General features: G+C 41.3%; 1 protein-coding gene across 1 annotated transcript in view; it reads left to right on the forward strand.

Annotated features, from left to right (window-relative positions):
* FER1L6 (fer-1 like family member 6) overlaps window positions 1-18,738 on the forward strand; it is a 125,312-nt gene that overhangs the window by 21,202 nt on the left and 85,372 nt on the right. Inside the window, exons 2-7 of the mRNA XM_089518947.1 lie at window positions 7,654-7,736; window positions 9,420-9,549; window positions 13,327-13,381; window positions 13,873-14,004; window positions 14,883-14,945; window positions 18,474-18,552. Coding sequence (XP_089375073.1) covers window positions 7,654-7,736; window positions 9,420-9,549; window positions 13,327-13,381; window positions 13,873-14,004; window positions 14,883-14,945; window positions 18,474-18,552 — 542 coding nt within the window. The remainder of the gene's footprint in view (window positions 1-7,653; window positions 7,737-9,419; window positions 9,550-13,326; window positions 13,382-13,872; window positions 14,005-14,882; window positions 14,946-18,473; window positions 18,553-18,738) is intronic.

Below are 18,738 nucleotides of genomic sequence, written 5' to 3' on the forward strand. Positions count from 1 at the left end.
CTGTCTAAAGATCTCCAAAGAAGCAGGGTTTACCATCCTGCAAGGCAGTCTATTCCTAGTTGAACTGTTATAGTAAATAAATTCTTCCTCATTTTAGGTAGATTCTCTTTTCTGGTAATTTAATCCATTGAGTCATGTTCTACTCTCTGGAGCAGCAGAAAACAAGCTGACTCCATCTTCTACCTTACATCCCTTCAGCTGTTGAAGGATGACTGCTTGCCCTTTTCTCTTGTATCTCCAGTGTAAAAAAACAACTGGAGACTTACTTTTTGTCAATGGTCAGAAAATATAGTGCACTAAAACACTGCTTCTTAAAGAGGTGGCTGATGTACTGATACAAGTCTCACAGAATCATAGAATTGGAAGATATCCCAAGGGCCATCCAGTCCAACCCTCTGCTATGCAGGAACACACAATCAAAGCACTCCCGGTAGATGGCCATCCAGCCTCTGCTTAAAAATCTCTAAAGAAGGAGACTCAGAGGCAGAGTATTCCACTGTCGAACAGCTCTGGTCTGCAAGCTTTTGGCTGCCAGTGCACAGTGAGTTTCCAAGAAAGCAAGCAACACTTGTAGTCAATAGCCAGAAATATTTTCCCAATCCCTGGAAAAAATATTGGGGAAAAACCTTGTTGGTCCTCCATATGAGATAGCTTAAGAACCACCTCTCTAGAATTTCCTTGCTGAGTCCTAAGACTCATTGTCCAATATAATTTGTGGCCTGAGATGAAGAAAAGATGGTTTCCTCTCCTGTTTTATACAGAAAAGCCAACTCCACTGGCAGCTGAGTTGGCTTTCTGATATGGCAGGGTTATCAGAATAAAAACTGGAGATGGCTCCTCCTATAATGGTTGAGGAGAAGAAGGAATTTTAGCAGGTGTTGCTTCTTACCTGGTTGCATGACAAGCAACACCTCCTGAAATTCCCACTTCCACACAACCATTAAGGGGATTATCCAGTGCATCCTACTTCACTGCAGCAGAAGGCAACAAGCTAGCTTTGGGACTCTGGGCAGATTTTGTTTCATACAGCTTCCTCCTCCAACACCTTGTGGCTGTATTTCAGTATCTTCTGCCTGAGGTGAGTCCCTTATTCTACTGATACAGCTAGATCTTTTCACTATGGCCATATCTCTACATTCATTTTGGTCTTCTGGAATGCAGAGATGCAAAAGGGGTTCACTCTTCCCTGCTGCATGAATATTTCATTTAACTTTCATATTTGAAACCATTAGTGGTCTCTTCACACTTTCACAAACTGACAAGTCACACATTCACCAAAGACTGTTGTAATGCCTGTCAAAGGAAAAGCGGAATACTGTGATGCATTTATCCGGGATGCTTTCCCCACATAAACATAAGCATGTAATTTTGTTCTGCAAATGAGCTTTCAGTCACTCGAAAATGAAAACATTTAGGGAGATAATGCTCCACAATCTGGGTATCAGTGCCTTTGATCAGTAATTTGCTCACTTGCACCCTGAAGTCTCTGCTGTGGGTGGATTAGATATTAATGATATATTACAAAAAACAACTCCATACGGACACTGCCAACCTATTAAGCTGTCATATGTTCTGAACTCTGTCACTGCCAGATAAAAGATGCCTTGAGTTCTTGCAGTGAACAATGCACACACAGCAAGAATGAGAGAAACCTTAAAGGTGGCAGCGTGTCCTACTTTACAGAAAGCAGACTTGTTTTGAAAGGCTGTTCAAAGAAAAAGTCCCCCACTATTTGAAGAGCTATTCAGCCCTTGAAATTTTGTTTAAAATTTAAAAGATAAGAAACAATAACAAAGGAGAGCAGAGGTTTTCAAATTGAGCATTAACACCTGGACTCAGAAGAGTGAGCAGGCATGAGGGGGTCACTGGCTCACAGTCCTCCCCACCATGCTGCACAATGATGTAGTAGGTTTCTATCTTGTTGTTGTTTATGTATGCCATCAAGTCGTTTTTATTTTATCTTGACTCTAAGGTGAATCTATCATGGGGTTTTCTGGGGCTGAGAGTGGGTTTGGCCAAGTGGGGATATTGAATCCTGATTTCCAGAGTCATAGTCCAATGCTCAGACCTCTACACTATGCTGGCTATCATGTTTCTATCTGAATTATAGCAGCTATCTCAAAAATTCCATGTACATATATAAATTAGGATTAGCAAACTTGATGTGAATCTGTGGCTGAGCATGGGAAAGTTACTTTTGGCCCTCTTGGATAGGGGAATTTTATGAGTTGCAGTTTAAAAAGGTTACTTTCCCAAGCTCTGATCTATGGTTTCTTTTGGCATTTTTTTCAGTTACATATTCTGCCCCATCCCGTTATTGGGATCACTAAAATGCCACAACCATTGTGAACTTTTGCGTTCTCCAAAACATTTCTTCAGACTAGATAGTACAAAATGTAAGTATTCACTTGAGACTTTCTGAGTGAGATATGAATAAATATAATAAATAAATCAAATAAAGAACCTCAGGGAAGTATACAATAACAACACTTTAAATAATCTAAAGACTTTTTTAAAAAATTTGAAAAAATAAGGAATAATGTAAACAGTCTAAGTGTGTTCAATAATTTAACAAGTTAAAATAAATTAAAAGGATTTAAAATCATGCTGATTAGTAGAGTTGGAGGAAATCTTTAGACCCTAAAAGCTTTACCACAAAGGCAACATTTCTTCTTTTTGCTGAAATGAAGCCAACGTTGGGACCAATTGGGCCTCTATGGGGAGGGCATTCCACAACTGGAGAGACAGAGCAGAGCAGACCCTCTCATAGAATCACAATTGGAAGGGGGTACAAGGGCCACCTGGTTCAACCTCCTGGCATGCAGGAATACATAACTAGAGCACTCCTGAAAGATGCCCATTCAACCTCTGTTTAAAGACCTCCAAAGCTGGAGAGTCTACAACGCTGTGAGGCTTGCATGTCCAAGGGCAAGCTCTGCTCTGCAAGAAAGAATGCCAGAATACCAATTAGTTGCGGGGAAAGATGGTCCCAACTTTTATTGATTACAGCTGTATGTTGGGCTGGTCTATGCATGGGTCCAGATCCTGGTATCGACTCATCCAGTGTTTATTGATGAGCCCATCGCCCTGGCCAGCAGCTGGACTTTTGGGATGATAGGAGAAGGATTCAGATGGGCAACTGCCTCGTATGATCCCCCTGCCACCAATAAGTGCAGGAAATGCATCAGCCCCCACCTAGGCAAGGCCATTTCTACCCCTCACATAGTCACCCCTGCTGTTTATTACCATGACTGTGGTGACACTGGCACAAAATACCCCAAATCCAGGATCCCTACTGATGGCTTTACACAAAGTTTGAAAAATATAATGCAGTGGGCCCTTGGTATCCACTGCAGTTTGGTACCAGGACCCCCTGAGGATACCAAAATCCGTGGATGCTCATGTTCCATTAAATACAGTGATATAATAAAATTGTGTCCCTTATTAAAAAAAATGGAAAAAGCAAGGTTTGCTTTTTTGGTGTGTGTGTGTGTGTGCGTGTGTGTGTGTGTGTGTGTGTGTGTGTATATATATATATATATATATATATATATATATATTCAAGCTGTGGATGGTTGAATTCATGGATAAAAAATGTATGGCTGACTGTGCTTCCAGGGCTGCATCTGCACCACAGAAATAATTCAGTTTTATGGCGGGTTATAAACTGCCGCTTTGTGGCGATCTTCTGCCGCTGCTGTTTGCTCCATAAGGGAGCCGCTGCAGCCAAACCGCACGGCTCCGTTACAGAGCAAAAAAGAAGCTCCAAAATGGAGCTTCTTTAAGTGGTGCCTCTATGACGTCGCGAGGCGCCAGGGGCGGACTCACGACGCCATAGACGCCGCGACACGTGCGGACGCACAGCGTCTGATACGTAAATATGGCGGCGGCCATGTGGAACGGCCGCCGCCATATTGTATGTACAGAATACGTACCAGGGTTAGGGGGGTGCGGAAGCACCGCCCCTTCCTAACCCTAGTACGTATTCATTACATACTAAATGGCGGTCTGTAACCCGCCAATATCACGGTCTGTAACCCGCCAATATCACTTTAACTACCATGGCTCAATGCTATGCAATTCTGGGAACTGTAGTTTGTTGTAGCATCAGAGCTCTCTGACAGGAAAGGCCAAATGTCTCACAAAACTGCAAATCCCAGAATTCCATGCCACAGTTAAAGTGATATCAAAATGCTTTATTTCTGAGTGCGGTTACAGCCCGTATACATAAACAGAACAGCATGCGCTTGATTAGACAAATGCAAGCAACAACAAATACTTCCTAGGCCAATGAGAAAAAGATGGTGGGATAATTCTAAACAACCCATTCAGGAGTGAACATGCTCAGTGACCACCAAATAGCATTTATGCTTGTGGTGAGAGAGAAGACAGAGAAAATGGGAAAGGAGAATGAAATGGAATATTCTGGAAAACTCTGAACTCTGTCTATCTGGAGCTCTGAGCAAGAGCACCCTGCATTACAAAATGCTGTCCCCAACTAATGACAAGTAGTTTATAATAAATGCACAAATATCACATTTTGTAATTACAGTCAGCCCTGCATATACACGGATTCCTTATACTGTACATGAATTCAACCTTCCACAGCTTAAAAATATTCAAAAAATATATGAATTCCAAAAAGCAAACCTTGATTTTCCCATTTTATAGAAGGGAGATCATTTTACTATCCTATTGTAGTTAACAGGACCTGAGCACCCACGGAATTTGGTATTCATGGGGGTCCTGGAATCAAACCCCAGTGGATACTAAGGACCTACTGTATCACTTTTTGTCTGCAAACAGACTGGATGCTCTTATAACAGAGCTGGCATGGTGGTTTCCTTTTCTTAAAAAGTAAAATACTCAAAACTACAATTTGGAATTTATCAGATGTCTTCTGATTATGAGGGCCCACTTTAGCATCATAAAGGTGATGAATATCCTCACTCTTTCAAATACATATACACTTTAACAGGCCTTTTTGGCAATCAATTCATCATTTTGGTAGTGTAGGAAATTAGATTATCACTCCTTAGATAATAAATCTTTAGCTTGTCAGAGACTCTGTAACTTCGAAGCATTCATTTAGCTGCAAGTAGACACACACAGCTTGCAAGAATTATGAACCTGATAGTACTAAATTAAGAAGTTGGTCTCGTCTGTTTCCCTTTGTTCCAAAGTGACATCAATAATTTATTTCAAAATTATCTTGCAAGAAAAGCTTGATTCTACAGCCTGTATTACACACACAAAAAGGCTGATCATATGTACCATTTTAAACAGGACAGTACTGTTTTTCCCCATATTTCCAGATTGTCTTGTCGTTTTAATATAAATGTCAATTTTATCCCATTTTCAAGAAAAATGCCCTGTTATGTTGTAAAAATGAAGATCCCTGTTTGAAATTGGTTGGCCAATTTTTTTTAAAAAAATTGTGTCATGGAGTGTGAGAAGTTTTATGATAATATGTTGAAATTCACATGTGAGATTGCTTCATCAGAGAAATATTCATGGTATGATCATGGTGAAATACAGTCCCCTCCTATCTAATTTTTTCTATGAGTTCTGTCACTGAAAAATAATTGTTAGCTCAATATGTTCATGTAATAAAACTTTTGTTATCATCTTAATTTTTCATGAATACAAAATATTACATCATCCTGTCCCATTTTTGTCAATGTCCTATTTTTGTTTCAAGAAAATATGGTCAGCCTACATAAAAATGAATTAATTTGCCTAATTTCTTTTAGAATGCATCAACAATACATACCCCCCCCCCCCCCCAAATAAATTGTCCCAATTTGTCAGGGTTAGTCCCAATTAATCCTCTGTCATCTCACTTTTCTGGCTACTTTTAAAATGTCCCAAATTCTTTTTCCTTTTCCCACTTTCTCCTTTTTGTCCCCATCTTACTTAAGTTGCTGTATACTGAGTACAATGTGCAAAAACAGTTTGTACTATGTGAATTCACCTTGGAGGAGAGGAGAGGAGAGGAGAGGAAGGGAAAGAATCTTATCCTTCCCTGTAGACATAGGCAAAAGCAAACCGCTACAGCCTATCCTAGTTTGTCTGTTCTTCCTCATTAATAATTTTTGCCATCATGCCTACGCTCTGAAGTCACTTGGTCACACATGTCCCAGGTTTCATTTTTGAAATGCTGGAAGGTATGACAGTATACAGTTATATCAGCTGACACTACTTTTCCTGTGATGGCTCCATCCTTTAGAATGCTGGGATATGTAGTTTGGTGAGGCAGTGAGAATCCTATGTCACCAGACATTGCCCATGGGAGGAAGTGTCAGGGATGATGGGAGTTGTAGCTCTTCACCTCTGGCTCTAACTCACCACCTTGTTATGCAGCGGCGCTGACCAGTTTTGGCCAGTGGTTAATGCTTTTCTCCAAAGCAGCAGAGTTTCAGAGAATAGGCTGAAGACCCTGACAGACTCTCCAAGCCTTCTCACTCTTCTTCCACAGAAGTCTCCAAACTTCTCCAGGATTCTGCTGGCTCTTGTTTCTTCACTCAAGACACCAAACAACTCAGTAGTCTTATAAAAAAGATCTACTTTATTCTACTATATACAAATACTAATGCCCTCACAAATCACAATCTTTACAATCTCCAAACTACTCACACTACTCCACAACTACCCACAAAAAACATTGGCAAACATAGCAATTATTATAGCCATTGTTAAACACCACCCACTTAGTCAGTTTCCACCCAGTGGGCATGTACATTCATTTTGATTGGTTCTCATAGTTCAACCCATACTTAAGGATTTCATCATTTCACCTTGTACACTTAATGATTCTCAGGTGTTTTCAATTGTACACTCTACATTTCTGTCCTTGGCATTTAGGACTGCTAAATTACATTAGCTTTTACACCTGTGTGGCTTCTTAATTGCTTTTGCTTAGTCATAGTGACTCTCACATACATGTTTTATTTCTTCAATTGTATATCCCATGTTGCATTTTCCTTAACAGGAAGGACACCCCAGAAATGCAGTTTTGACCATGCTTAATATGAACAGAATGCAGGCGGCCCTCCATAGCCATTGATTCTTTATCCATGGATTCAACTATCCATGGCTAGAAAATATTTTGAAAGTAAATAAAATCCAAAATGCAACCAGGAGCCCTGGTGGAGCAGTGGTTAAATGCCTGTACTGCAGCACTCACTCACAAACCAATAAAGGGCTCAAGTTTGACTCAGGCTTGCATTCTTCTGAGGTCGCTAAAATGAGCACCCAGATTGTTGGGGGCAATTAGCTTACACTTTGTAAACTGCTTAGGGAGTGCTTAAGTGCACTGATAAGCGGTATAGAAATGTACTTGCTATTGCTATAAAGGAGAACATTTCCTTATGCCCTTTCATTTAATGGTATATGAGCATTCATGGATTTTGTATCCACAGAGGTCCTGGAACCAAACTCCAGCAGATATCAAGAGCCCAGTGCACAATATATTGGTGATATGAATGGAAAAACAGAAGGGTTGGGTTGGGTTGGCATGGCATGGCATGGATTGCAAGAGAGCATTCCCAAAAAACCTTGCTAATTGGAACTGGTGCATACTATGTGGCTGCATTCTGTTCCAGAGATGTTTGTTTCCATGGTTGTTAATTCATTTATTTATGTATTTTGTAGGAAAGGGTTGTTTGCTGGAATAAAGTTGAAGAAGAAGAAGAAAGCGGACAAGGGGTTAACAATCACAAACAAAGGAGCAGTGGGTAAGTCCTGCTAGGTCAATATTACAGAGGGTGAGAATGAAAAATGATGTCATCCATGTTGTCCCTGGGCAGTTGTTACTGGTGAACTTCAGAGATAAACGATAAAATGAGAGAGATAAGGTGCTAGGTTTGTCCTAATGCAACTTGAACTCTAACTATACGGTGCATTCAATTGGAAATTGTTTAAAAACACAAGGAGGGGGGAAATGGACTACTAGTTCCATCTTCTTTGTGGCTGTTTGGCACCCTCTAGGTAGAAAAGCCTCTCCTCTATGTGGTGGTTCTCTAGGAATTTGGAATCTGGATTTTCCAAGATTTGAAACTGTGTGGTGTGTCTCCACAGCCACAAGAGGTTTTCTATTCTAGAAAGTTGCCCTCTAAATTGCATTTTGGGGGAAATTATTTCAGTTTGTGAGTGTGCTTGGGGATCCTTAAGGGCTTCAAGGATGACCTCGGAGCAAAACACTGCCAACAATCTGCACTTTCCTGACCCCTGTTGTAGAGGCTGGTAGAAGGAGCATTGTTCCCTATGGGGTGTGCTGCCCCTTCTCCCCGTGTGGCTTTCAGAGTATGTTGAAAACTGTGTAAAGCATGCCTGCGTATAACGCGGGTGCACTGTATTAGTGTTTTTAGCTTTTATTTGGTAATGTCCTACATTTTTCTTGAATATCCTTTGTTTCATGGTATCTTGTCCTCCTTTGCAGCTGTGACATCTGGTCACCTGTGGAGGGATCACACCTGGGAGGGAAGGGTTAATTCTCCTCATCCCCTATACTGTGGTCTCCCCCAAACAGACCCTTCCGCACACGTTGCAAGTAGTCATTCCAAAAGCCTTTCATTGTCTCCAATAAAAAAAGCTTCCTCTCATGTCTAATTGTTATATGTGCATGTGTGGCTTTGTCTGCGTGGCCAACCCCCCCCTCAAAAAAAAAACCTTGCCTACCCCAACAGCAGTTCTGTCTGTTTCCATGATGCACAGCAACTTCCCTGGTTAACACGGCTTTGTCTCAGAGCTAGCAAAGTTGTGAGAAGCCCCAGAGTTTCCCCCAAACCCCAGAGTTAGCACAGAGTTTTGTGCCATGTGAACAGCTGGCTGACCCTAATTGGGCCTGATACAGCTATTCACATATCCGAGATCCTTACTATGTAATCAGGGGGTCCCTCTGTGGTTGCACAGTAAAGGACATGGCAGTGATGGCTCTGGGGATGGGGACAGGCCAGCCATGCCAATGTGGTGTTGGCTGGGCTGGCTTATGCAGACAATGCTGCGCCACTACACTGGCGTTTGCCCGGTGTGTGCAGATGTTGCCTTGTGGCCAATATGGGTATGTTCTTGACTGCAGCTAAACTTTGGCTCAAGTCATTTTTCTGCCTGATGCAAAGGACAAGATGACAGAAGAACAGAAAATGGCTGGATTTGAAACTGAAACTCACTCCAGTGATTTAAATTATTTCAACAGGATGTTTAATATCCTATCAAGTGAACTCAAAGTGTCAGACATGGCTCAACATCTGCCCACTTTATCCTCACTACAACACTGTGAGGGGAAGTTAGACTCAGGGTCACCAGTGAAGGACTACAACTAGGTTCTCCCAAGTTCTACTCCAGTGCTCTAATGACAACACTTCCTTGCTTTAGAAGTGATCTTCACTGATTTCTTGCTTTCTTTGTCTCTTCTTCAGGTGAGCAAGATGACACTGATAGTATCCATCAAGAAGCCCTTCCTGGTCAAGATGTGGATGAAGGAGATACGATGTATGATGACTGTGCCTCCACTAGTAGCTTTGGTGCCTCAGGCCCTATCAGGAAGAGGTATTGTGCTACTGGATCACAAAATGGCTACATAGACTCTTCCCTTCTTGAAGAGGGGTTGCTGGTGTTGACACAGCCAGTGACAAGAAACCAATATGTTTATCTCTTGGTCGTTGTGCTTATCTGCAATCCAGCAAGATATACTTGTTAGCAAAATATTATCACCAGAAAACAAGCCACTAGGTGGGAGTCTAGAACTGGAGAGAGCGATGATGGGAGGCAAAGCAGGAATAGGCTTTGGCATCATGGAAGATTGGCAGCAATTGCCAGAGATTGTTCCAGGGCAGGGGTGCACAATTTGCAGCCCCGGGGCCTCCATGCGGCCCGCCAAAGGATTTCTGGAGGCCCGAGGCCAAATAATTAGGAGGAGGAGGATGTCCCAGCTCCCAGAGTCGTCCCTGATCGCACAGGGCTTTGGAAGATGGGAGCAATGGACTCTTCCCCCAGACTTTCCAGGAGAGCTTTTGCTGGGGGCAGGCTTACAGCTCCTCTCACCCCAGAGGGAGGAGCTTTTTGTAGGGCAAGCGGCAGAGTAGAGCCGGGAGGGCAGAGAGAGAGCAGGGAGTGAGAGAGCAAAAGAGCGAGAGAGGGCAGGGGTTTGGCTCATTAAGATAAGGGGCCCTGGGTCTTCACTGGGGTGTGGATGAGAGTAGAGGAGGAGGTCACCACACTTTTGGCGAGCAGCCTGGGATTCGGGATCCTCGTCCTTGCAAGGCTGCCCGCCTGGCAAAGCCCCCAGGCCGCTCAAAGGTGAGCTACTCGACAGAGGAGGAGGGGGGGAAAGGGTTGTCCTCTGCCATGTCATTCGCATGGCCTGGGTTTTTTACTGGGCAGGCAGCCTTGCCGCTCAAAGATGAACGGCTTGGCAGAAGAGGACAATGCGGTGGACGGGTTGTCTTGTCTCTTACCCCCATCCTCCCCCTCTTCCTTCTCACAAGCCTGCCCGCCCATCAATGGGGGAAAGACACAAGGACCCCTGCCCAGCGAGTTGTCCTCCTCCTCCTCTTCTGCCGAGTCAGAAAACCCCCAGGCTTCTCAAAGGCGAATGACTTGGCAGAGGAGGAGGAGGACAATGTGGTGCACAGGCGTCCTTATCTCTTTTCCCATTGCCCTCCTCCTTCTCCTCCTCCTCTAGAAAGAAAGAAGGAAGGAAAGAAGGGAGGAAAGAAAGAATCAAGGAAGTGAAGAAGTGAAGAAGGAAATAAAGAAGGGGTGAGGGTAAGAGGAGGAAAAGAAAGAAAAAAGAAAGAAAGAAGAGAGGGAGGGAGGGAGGAGGCAGGGAAAGGAAGAAAGGGGGAAGGGAGGAAAGAGAAGCAAGGAAATAAAGGAGGGAGGGAGGGAAAGGAAGAAAGGGAGGAAAGAAGCAAAAAAATAAAGAAGGGAGGAAAGAAAGGAAGGAAGGAAGGAAGGAAGGAAGGAAGGAAGGAGGGAGGGAGGGAGGAAGCAAGCAAGCAAGCAAAGGAAGGAAGGAAGGAAGGAAGGAAGGAGGGAAGGGATGACCAGACTTTCCCTCCTTTTCCTGGACATGTCTCCCATCTCAGCCTTCCTGTCCAGGAGGAGGGATTCCAAAATGTCCTCCATTTTGAGCATGGCTAAGAAGTATGGATTTACATTTATATGCTTCCAGCTTCTATTTGGTCATGTCCTCCATTTTTCTTGAATGTCCTACATGTCACCTAAATCTCCTACATTTCCCTATCCTAAACCTATTGGCAGCCCGAACAACCTAGCAGACCTTAATTTCGGCCCCTACCTCCTTCTAAGTTGGGCACCCCTGTTCCAGGGGGAAAGAGATCAGCTACCTTGATTTTGCCTCCACTTGTCTCAGTAGAAAGACAGCTGCTTGCTTCAGTGGAAATTGGTTCTGTCTTCTAGATCTGCTTTATAGCTGAAGCTGCAAAGTAGATGTGCAGTGATAGTTCTCATATGCTGGAGCCAGGCAGCACTATATATTGGAGTTAGAAATGTGGCTGGATAGCAAGCAAGCAGATAGATAAAATTCCTAGCATTCTCCTCCCGTCCTCACCTTTCGATTGATGCAACTCCAAAAGTCACTTTACATATCTTTTACATTTGGAAGGAGGAGGGAACTGCGCTGTAAATATCTGAGTCTGAAGCAAGTGTTGAACTGATTACCTGAGGGATCTATGGTCAGGAATCAGCTCTGCCCACGGAAGGAACTGTAGGGGAATTAAACAATACAGCAAAGAAATCTCTTAAGAACAATAGGTCAAACCATATCAAGTGATATATCCTGACTTTTGCCAAAGCTTTTGGGTACACCAGTAAAGTTGCTTGCAAGTTAGAATGACTAAGGGAGGCCTGTAATTCCTATACATAATGGCTGGTCCTGATGATGTCTTATAAAATGTGTGGACATTTGAAAAGCTGGGGTTTTTTTTACTACATCTCCTAGCCAGCATGGCAAATCATGTAAGTGGTTACCTTAGTAGAATAAGAGATCCTTTAAAATCTCTATAGTCTTGGCTATGTTTTGTGACTTAATATTTATACAGCTCTTAAATAAATTGTGGTGTTTATTCTAAAAAAACCCTCTTTGGAACGTCCCCATTTAACAAGTGAGAAACTGACATTACTAGATTTTTATTTTCTCACAGTAACTCACTTGAGATTTGAGTCTAGGGACCCTATCGCATGGGGTTAAAAGAACAGCATACCTTGCCTGAATTCAGTGCTAATTTGGGAGGCAGCTGGTTCCTATCACACATAAATTGCTGCTGAATCGCTGCCTGACTCCATCCCGGATGCAGCCTGGGTTGTCTAAGCCTCTTTGGAGGCCATTTTTAGAAGTCGAAAGCTTCTGTTTTCAAAAAGGTGCCATGGAAGTGGCTTAGACACCCCAGGCTGCATCCAGGATGGTCCGAGGCAGTGATTCAGTGGAGATTTATGTGTGATAGGAACCAGCTGCCTCTCACATTAGCACTGAATTCAGGAAAGTTAAGCCACTCTTTTAACCCCATGCAATAGGGTCCTAGGTCTAGTTAAACTCTTTGTTATGCACATAGTATCATAAAAATAAGAATACATGTAGGGAAATTGCAAAAATTATTTGCAAACATAGGACCTTTTATAGGGAAGCACGCACTGTTTTTACTACGAAGCTGTGTTCCATGCCTAAAGCCTTGCAACACACGAAGTTGTCATATTTGTCTTGTTAGAGTTTATTCTCAAGTATTCAGGAAGAAGTTTTTCTTAAGCTCAGTTATATGAAGTCTTTTAGGGAAGAAGGAAACCTGGAATATGTACCCTAGCACAGAAACAAATAAACCTGTCAGTTCCATCATCTCCCACATTTGAATTTTGTGAATTAAAAAAATCTGATTAAAAACAAGGACTGGAACAAAATTCTCACTCATCCTTGCAATGGCCACAATTGTCACTTTTCAAATTTTGTAATCTTTTTTGGAAATTTTGAAGAAAATTTGCCAACATTCACAAAAATTGATTGTCACATAAAGCAAAACTGGGGAATTTTACTATTCCTCAAGATGTTTGAGAATATTGTTCCATTTCATTTAAAAAAGAAATAAAATGAATTAAATTAAATCCATATCCATCTGTAAATACCACAACCACAAAGCTCTGGAGCCTTGCCTGGACTGTATTAGTTTCCTAGATATCCTTCAACTGTAAGTGATATTGGTGTCAGTAGCAAGAAAACATGAGAAGCTAAATGTCAGTATTGTCATTAAAGATGAAAGAGTACAATGTTTAAAGCCTCATGCATCATGTCCTTGTGTTCTGAAATGGAAACAGAGCAAAGCTGCAATCGAAGATCCACGAAGGGGAAGTGAAATCACAGAATTATCAGGTAAAGTACAATATAAAGGCTGTCATCTCTAACAAATGACCCAAACTTCCCTCAGTACTCTCTTAGGCCCAGTATGTATCGCCAAGAAGCGGCATCCAGGCGGATTCCTAGACTCTAGGGTTAGGGACCGCGCACCAACCACACGGTTCCTAACCCTAGGACATCACGGCAGCAGTGTAATGGTGGCCTTCCGTCCATATGGGACCCACCATAATGATGTAAGCGACGTGCAGCGTATAGACGTTGCTGCGTGTCGCTTACGTCATGAGTGCGCCAATGGCGCGTTCATGACATGTGCACGGCGTCCCAAAAAGAACCTAGTTTTTCCAGGTTCCTTTTGGAGCAGAGGGACGCCACACAGTTTGGTTGCTGCTGCATCCCTGCACAGGAAAACTGGCTGCCTCCAGCCCACCCTTTCGGGGTGGTATGTACAGGGCCTTAGTTAGTTCTTTTAAGAAGTTACATACAAATTTTATATCTCACCCATCCAGATTGCCATAACAATAATTGAGGCCCGGCAGCTTGTTGGTGAGAATATAGATCCTGTGGTGATTATAGAAATTGGGGATGAAAAGAAGCAGACTACAGTCAAGGAAGGGACCAATTCACCATTTTACAATGAAGTAAGTAAACTGTGCCAATTGTGTTCTGTTACTGCAACATTTTGATGTCCCTACTGAATCTGAAAACTGGTTTTGTTTTGTGTTCTTTTAGTAAAATACAGTCTTGTCGTCCCCCCTCCCCTGCCATATCCACAGATTCTACAGCCACAGATTCAAACATCCACTGCTTGATTATTATTTTCTAATTCCAAAAAAAGCAAATCTTGATTTTGTCATTTTCTATAAGGGACACCATTTTACTATGCCTTTGTATATAATCAGACTGATATAAACTTTGGATCCACATTTTTGGTATCCATATGGGTGATGACGATCCTGAAACCAAACCCCAAAGACCCTCTGTAAAAAGATATGATTGAAAGATGAACTGTGCTTTCTTAAGGGCTCAGTTCCTCAGTTTTCCCATTCTCCATACATATTTATCCTACAAAGTTTATATCAGTTTTACAAAAGTATAAGTTTCATGGTTTCCTATAAGCAGATCTGGAGACTATAGTGTGTTAGAGATGCTTAATATTGCCTCAGAACTACAGTTCTCAGGATTTTTTGGAGAGAAAGAATTACTATTAGAAATAAGATGCAAGTAGGAGAGATACATAAGAGATCTTTGATTAAGAGCTTAAAAGAATAGCAGCTGGAACACTGTAGAAAATTGAATCAGAACAATGCTGAGTTATTGTAGAGATGGAGTTACCTTTCCTTTCCTGCCATTTTCTAGTTAGATCCTCACAGCTGCTATTTGTCCTATGATTGAAAGCTCCCAGATGAATATGAATACATGAAAGATTTTCCACTCAGTTAATTGCCATATCTTTTTCTTTGTATACCAGGTATTATGTTTAATATGGTTTCTTGTTGTTATTGTTTTCCTTCCTTAGTATTTTGTATTCGACTTCATTGGACCTCAAGTTCATCTGTTCGACAAAATTATCAAAATCTCTGTGAGTATATGTATCCAAGCAAACAAGAAATTAATTTGGTCATTCTAAAACAGGGGACATTGAGAACAATGACCAAAGAAGATATATGATTGGGAGATTTGTGCATTACATAGAAGAAATGAGATTTATATTGTACAAATACAAAATAGCTAAAATAATTTTTAGACAATGCTTTTTCATCTCGGATGAAAATCATGGTATATGTTAGTCCCAAATAAAGCAGTCCCACTGACTCAATGGCAAAATAACTAGTTAGGTAAGTTCAATGGTTAGGTAATTAGGCAACTTCCAGTGTTCAATAGGTCTACTCTAGTTAGAACCAACAATTACATTTAAACCATAATCTGAACTAAAGTAGACCCACTGAATCAATGGGATTGAAACATGTGTTGCCTTTCCAATGAATAAATCTATTTCAGAGGAACTGGCAATTAGGCCTCTTGTTACAATAATCCTTTAAAAAAAATAAAATCTATTGTCTGTAATCTGGGTCTTTCATTTTATGTTGCACCTTTTCAGTCAGCCATTAAATGCACATAATGACCAGATCCTGAATTATAGGAGACAGTACACAGATTCTCAGCTATTGCCTAGAAGCCATGACTCCCTGGGAAGTCACTAAGACTCCGTAGATTGCTTTTGTAGAGGATCCAACTCTTGATTGCTGAACACAGTTTGCAAGTTGCTAGGAGTGAGGTTACAGCATCAGTAATATTCAGTGCAGTGATAATAATCAAATTCATTTTGGTTGGCCCTGTTGCATTGCTTTCAAAATAAAATATGTTAGCAAAATAAAGTGGAAAAAATGGGACAGATACATGCTTTGTGAGAACAAATTGCATTACGCCAGACAGAAATCTATATTTGTCCTGCTGTCAGTGAAATCTAAACCAAATTTATGAATAAACAAAGCTAGTGGTGTTACTGGCTCTTTTGTGTGCTGGTGAAGCACAGACAACTTTGTAATAATTGTTGGAAGAGCTATGAATAGTTATTTTTAAAATGAACTGTTGAAGTCTTTGAATGGCACCTAATGTACAATTGTTTTTTGGTATACATTTCCCATGATGCAGTATATTAAAGAGGCAGTACTCTTTGGGATCTATATCTCACAGGCCATCTCATTCTATTCAGGCAGCTGCCACGCAGCAAAATTAATGCAGTTTGATGCTGCTTTAACTATCATGGCTCCAACGTATGGAATCCTGGGACTTGTAGTTTGTTGTGCCACCAGAGCTCACTGAAAAAGATGACTAAATATCTCACAAAGCTACAATTCCCTGAATTCCTTAGCACTGAGCCATGGCAGTTAAAGAGGTATCAAACTGCATTAATTCTGCAGTGCAGATGCAGCTTAGGTCACAAGGCCCACATGAAAACATCTGTGGGTAGAATACTGTCAGCTTCACCTGTGTCTTATTCTCTGATCTTATTCTTCACCTTTACTTCTAAAGAAGGCTAGTTTAGGGAGGTACATCTCCCAGCCTCTGCTACCTGCTTCAGGTGCCACACTCTCCTTATTGATCAAGACTTATTGTTCGTGATGACATCTGCAGGTCCCTCTCTGAGTTAGGCCCAGTTTAACCTTGCTGCTCTCACCCACTACTCTGCTGCTTCCTTTTTTCTTATAGATCCCATCTTCAGTGGTGGCTGATGGTTTTACATGTCAGTGGGGTACTGAATCCACTCCAGATTTTAGTCCAGAATTTAAAGTAGCTGACCAAAGTGTTTGCCTCTAGTCCCCAAATAGATTCAGCATCTTGAATATCTCTGTTAAAGTTAGAACCTCAGAGCTGCCACTGAATACAAATGGAGAGAAAAAGATAAGTTGGGTATAGAAAATGAAGGAAAGCAAAATACAACTAAAAGAGAGACAAGCAGAGGTTGCTCTCCTTTAGTTCTGTTCCTTTCACTGCTTGCTTACTCAGAGAAAATGGGAGAGCAATGGAAGGAGAAGCAACCAGATCAGAAAGCTGCAGGAGTTGACTCAAGGTTAGGGTTGCCATTTCTCCTGGAAAACTGAGAAAATCCTGGATTGAAGGGACTGGCTGGGCCATTTGAAGCAAAAGAAGTCCCTTTACTCTCTGATGCTGCTTGGAAGCTTCCCTCTCTTCACACCAACTAAGTTCCAAAACACATTGCAGAAATAATCCAGTTTGAGACCACTTTAACTGCCCTGGCTCAATGCTAGGGGATTCTGGGAACTGTAGTTTTGTGAGGCATTTAGCCTTCTCTGTCAGGAAGTTTTGGTGCCACAAAAAACAGTTTCTGGTATTCCCCAGCACTGAGCCAGGACAGTTAAAGCGGCCTCAAACTGGATTATTTCTGCAGTGCGTTTTAGATCTAAGTAGGAAAAGAAGAAGAAAAAAGAGCTCTTAGCTTGGTACTGGTATTGAGGTTGAAACATAATAGTAGAAAAAGTGCAATGATTATTGTGCTGAATTTGCATAATCAGAATAATTATAATAATTTGCATAATATGCAGATTAGATGCCAGATATGAGGGGCTGGATTATGGCAAGCCTATTCTAGGTACTTCCTATGGAGGCGTGAGTGTTGGTAGATTTGATAATGGGGTGTCTGATTCAAGGCTTGAATTTAAATTGGCAACAATGTACACCAGGTATCTCTTTGGTGTTGTGTTCTGTGTTGACCTCATCGCAAGATAGCAATTTAGTGCAAGGGAGGCTCAAACACCATTTGTGATGATTGGTTTCACGCAACATCTTCTAGGGAGAGAACAGACAACATTTTTCTCCTTTTAATGGAACAAATAAATAAATTCATAGCTATTTCTTAATGACAGAGGCAAGAGCCCAAATATTTTCCTTGTGAGGTAGGAGACCATGGAATGTCATGTTTTAAAAATAATAAGTTCATTCTAGCTCTTTATAGTGGTTGAAAAGTAATTCATTGTTACTTTGATCCTTTAAAAGTAGCTTGTTGTATTACTCACTATGTTGGTCATTATTTTTTCATTCCTTTACTTAAAAAACAAAGAAACTTAAGACTAATAAGAGGATGAAATAAAACTTGGAAAATTCCTGTCCAAAGCCTCTAAAAATGCAGGTGGATCCCATTTAGAAGTAACTGGATAATGGGACTCGTTATGCCAGGAACATAACTTCATTTTTATTCATTTCATTATTTTTGAAATGTGGCTATAGTGTGTCCTTGTTATCTAAAACAAGTAAAGTGTTAATAGTTAACCACATTACTTATAACTTATTTCTCAGTTCGTAAAGTTTGCAGGGTTTTTACTTAGTCATTATCACACATCTAGATGTTTTTCCTGCTAGTAGCATTTTGGTTCTGGGCTTGCTACATTTTCCTAGCATCCAAGATATATCCTGTGTTTCTTTTTGGGGGTCAGACTAGTTTGTGATAATGAACTAGTTGCAATATATATGATTTTCATCCTGTGGTAGTGTAACTGCCAGGTTCTTTCTCATCTTGTGAACATTTCTTAATCTGTTGAAGAAATTGTTCCAGACATCCAATAAAGATTAATTTGTCTTCCTCCAACAGGTTATGCATAACAAGCTTATTGGGAGTGTATTGATTGGCTCGTTTAAAGTAGATCTGGGGACAGTATACAATCAGCCAGGTAAGACAGACGTTTTCAATTTGCTTCTTCTGTGTTACACTGAATGATGATCCAAGTCTAGGATGATTCACAGGATTTCAGAACACATGGTTTGACATTTCAGAAAACAAACCAAATCCTGGCTTAAAGATTGGTCATCATGAACAGTATGTAACAGGCATTTCATTCAGGCCTGGATCACAGCCT

Source organism: Sceloporus occidentalis, unplaced genomic scaffold, assembly GCF_023333645.1.
Source record: "Sceloporus occidentalis isolate IW3139 unplaced genomic scaffold, rSceOcc1.0.p SCAF_3, whole genome shotgun sequence".
NCBI classification, from domain to species: domain Eukaryota; kingdom Metazoa; phylum Chordata; class Lepidosauria; order Squamata; family Phrynosomatidae; genus Sceloporus; species Sceloporus occidentalis.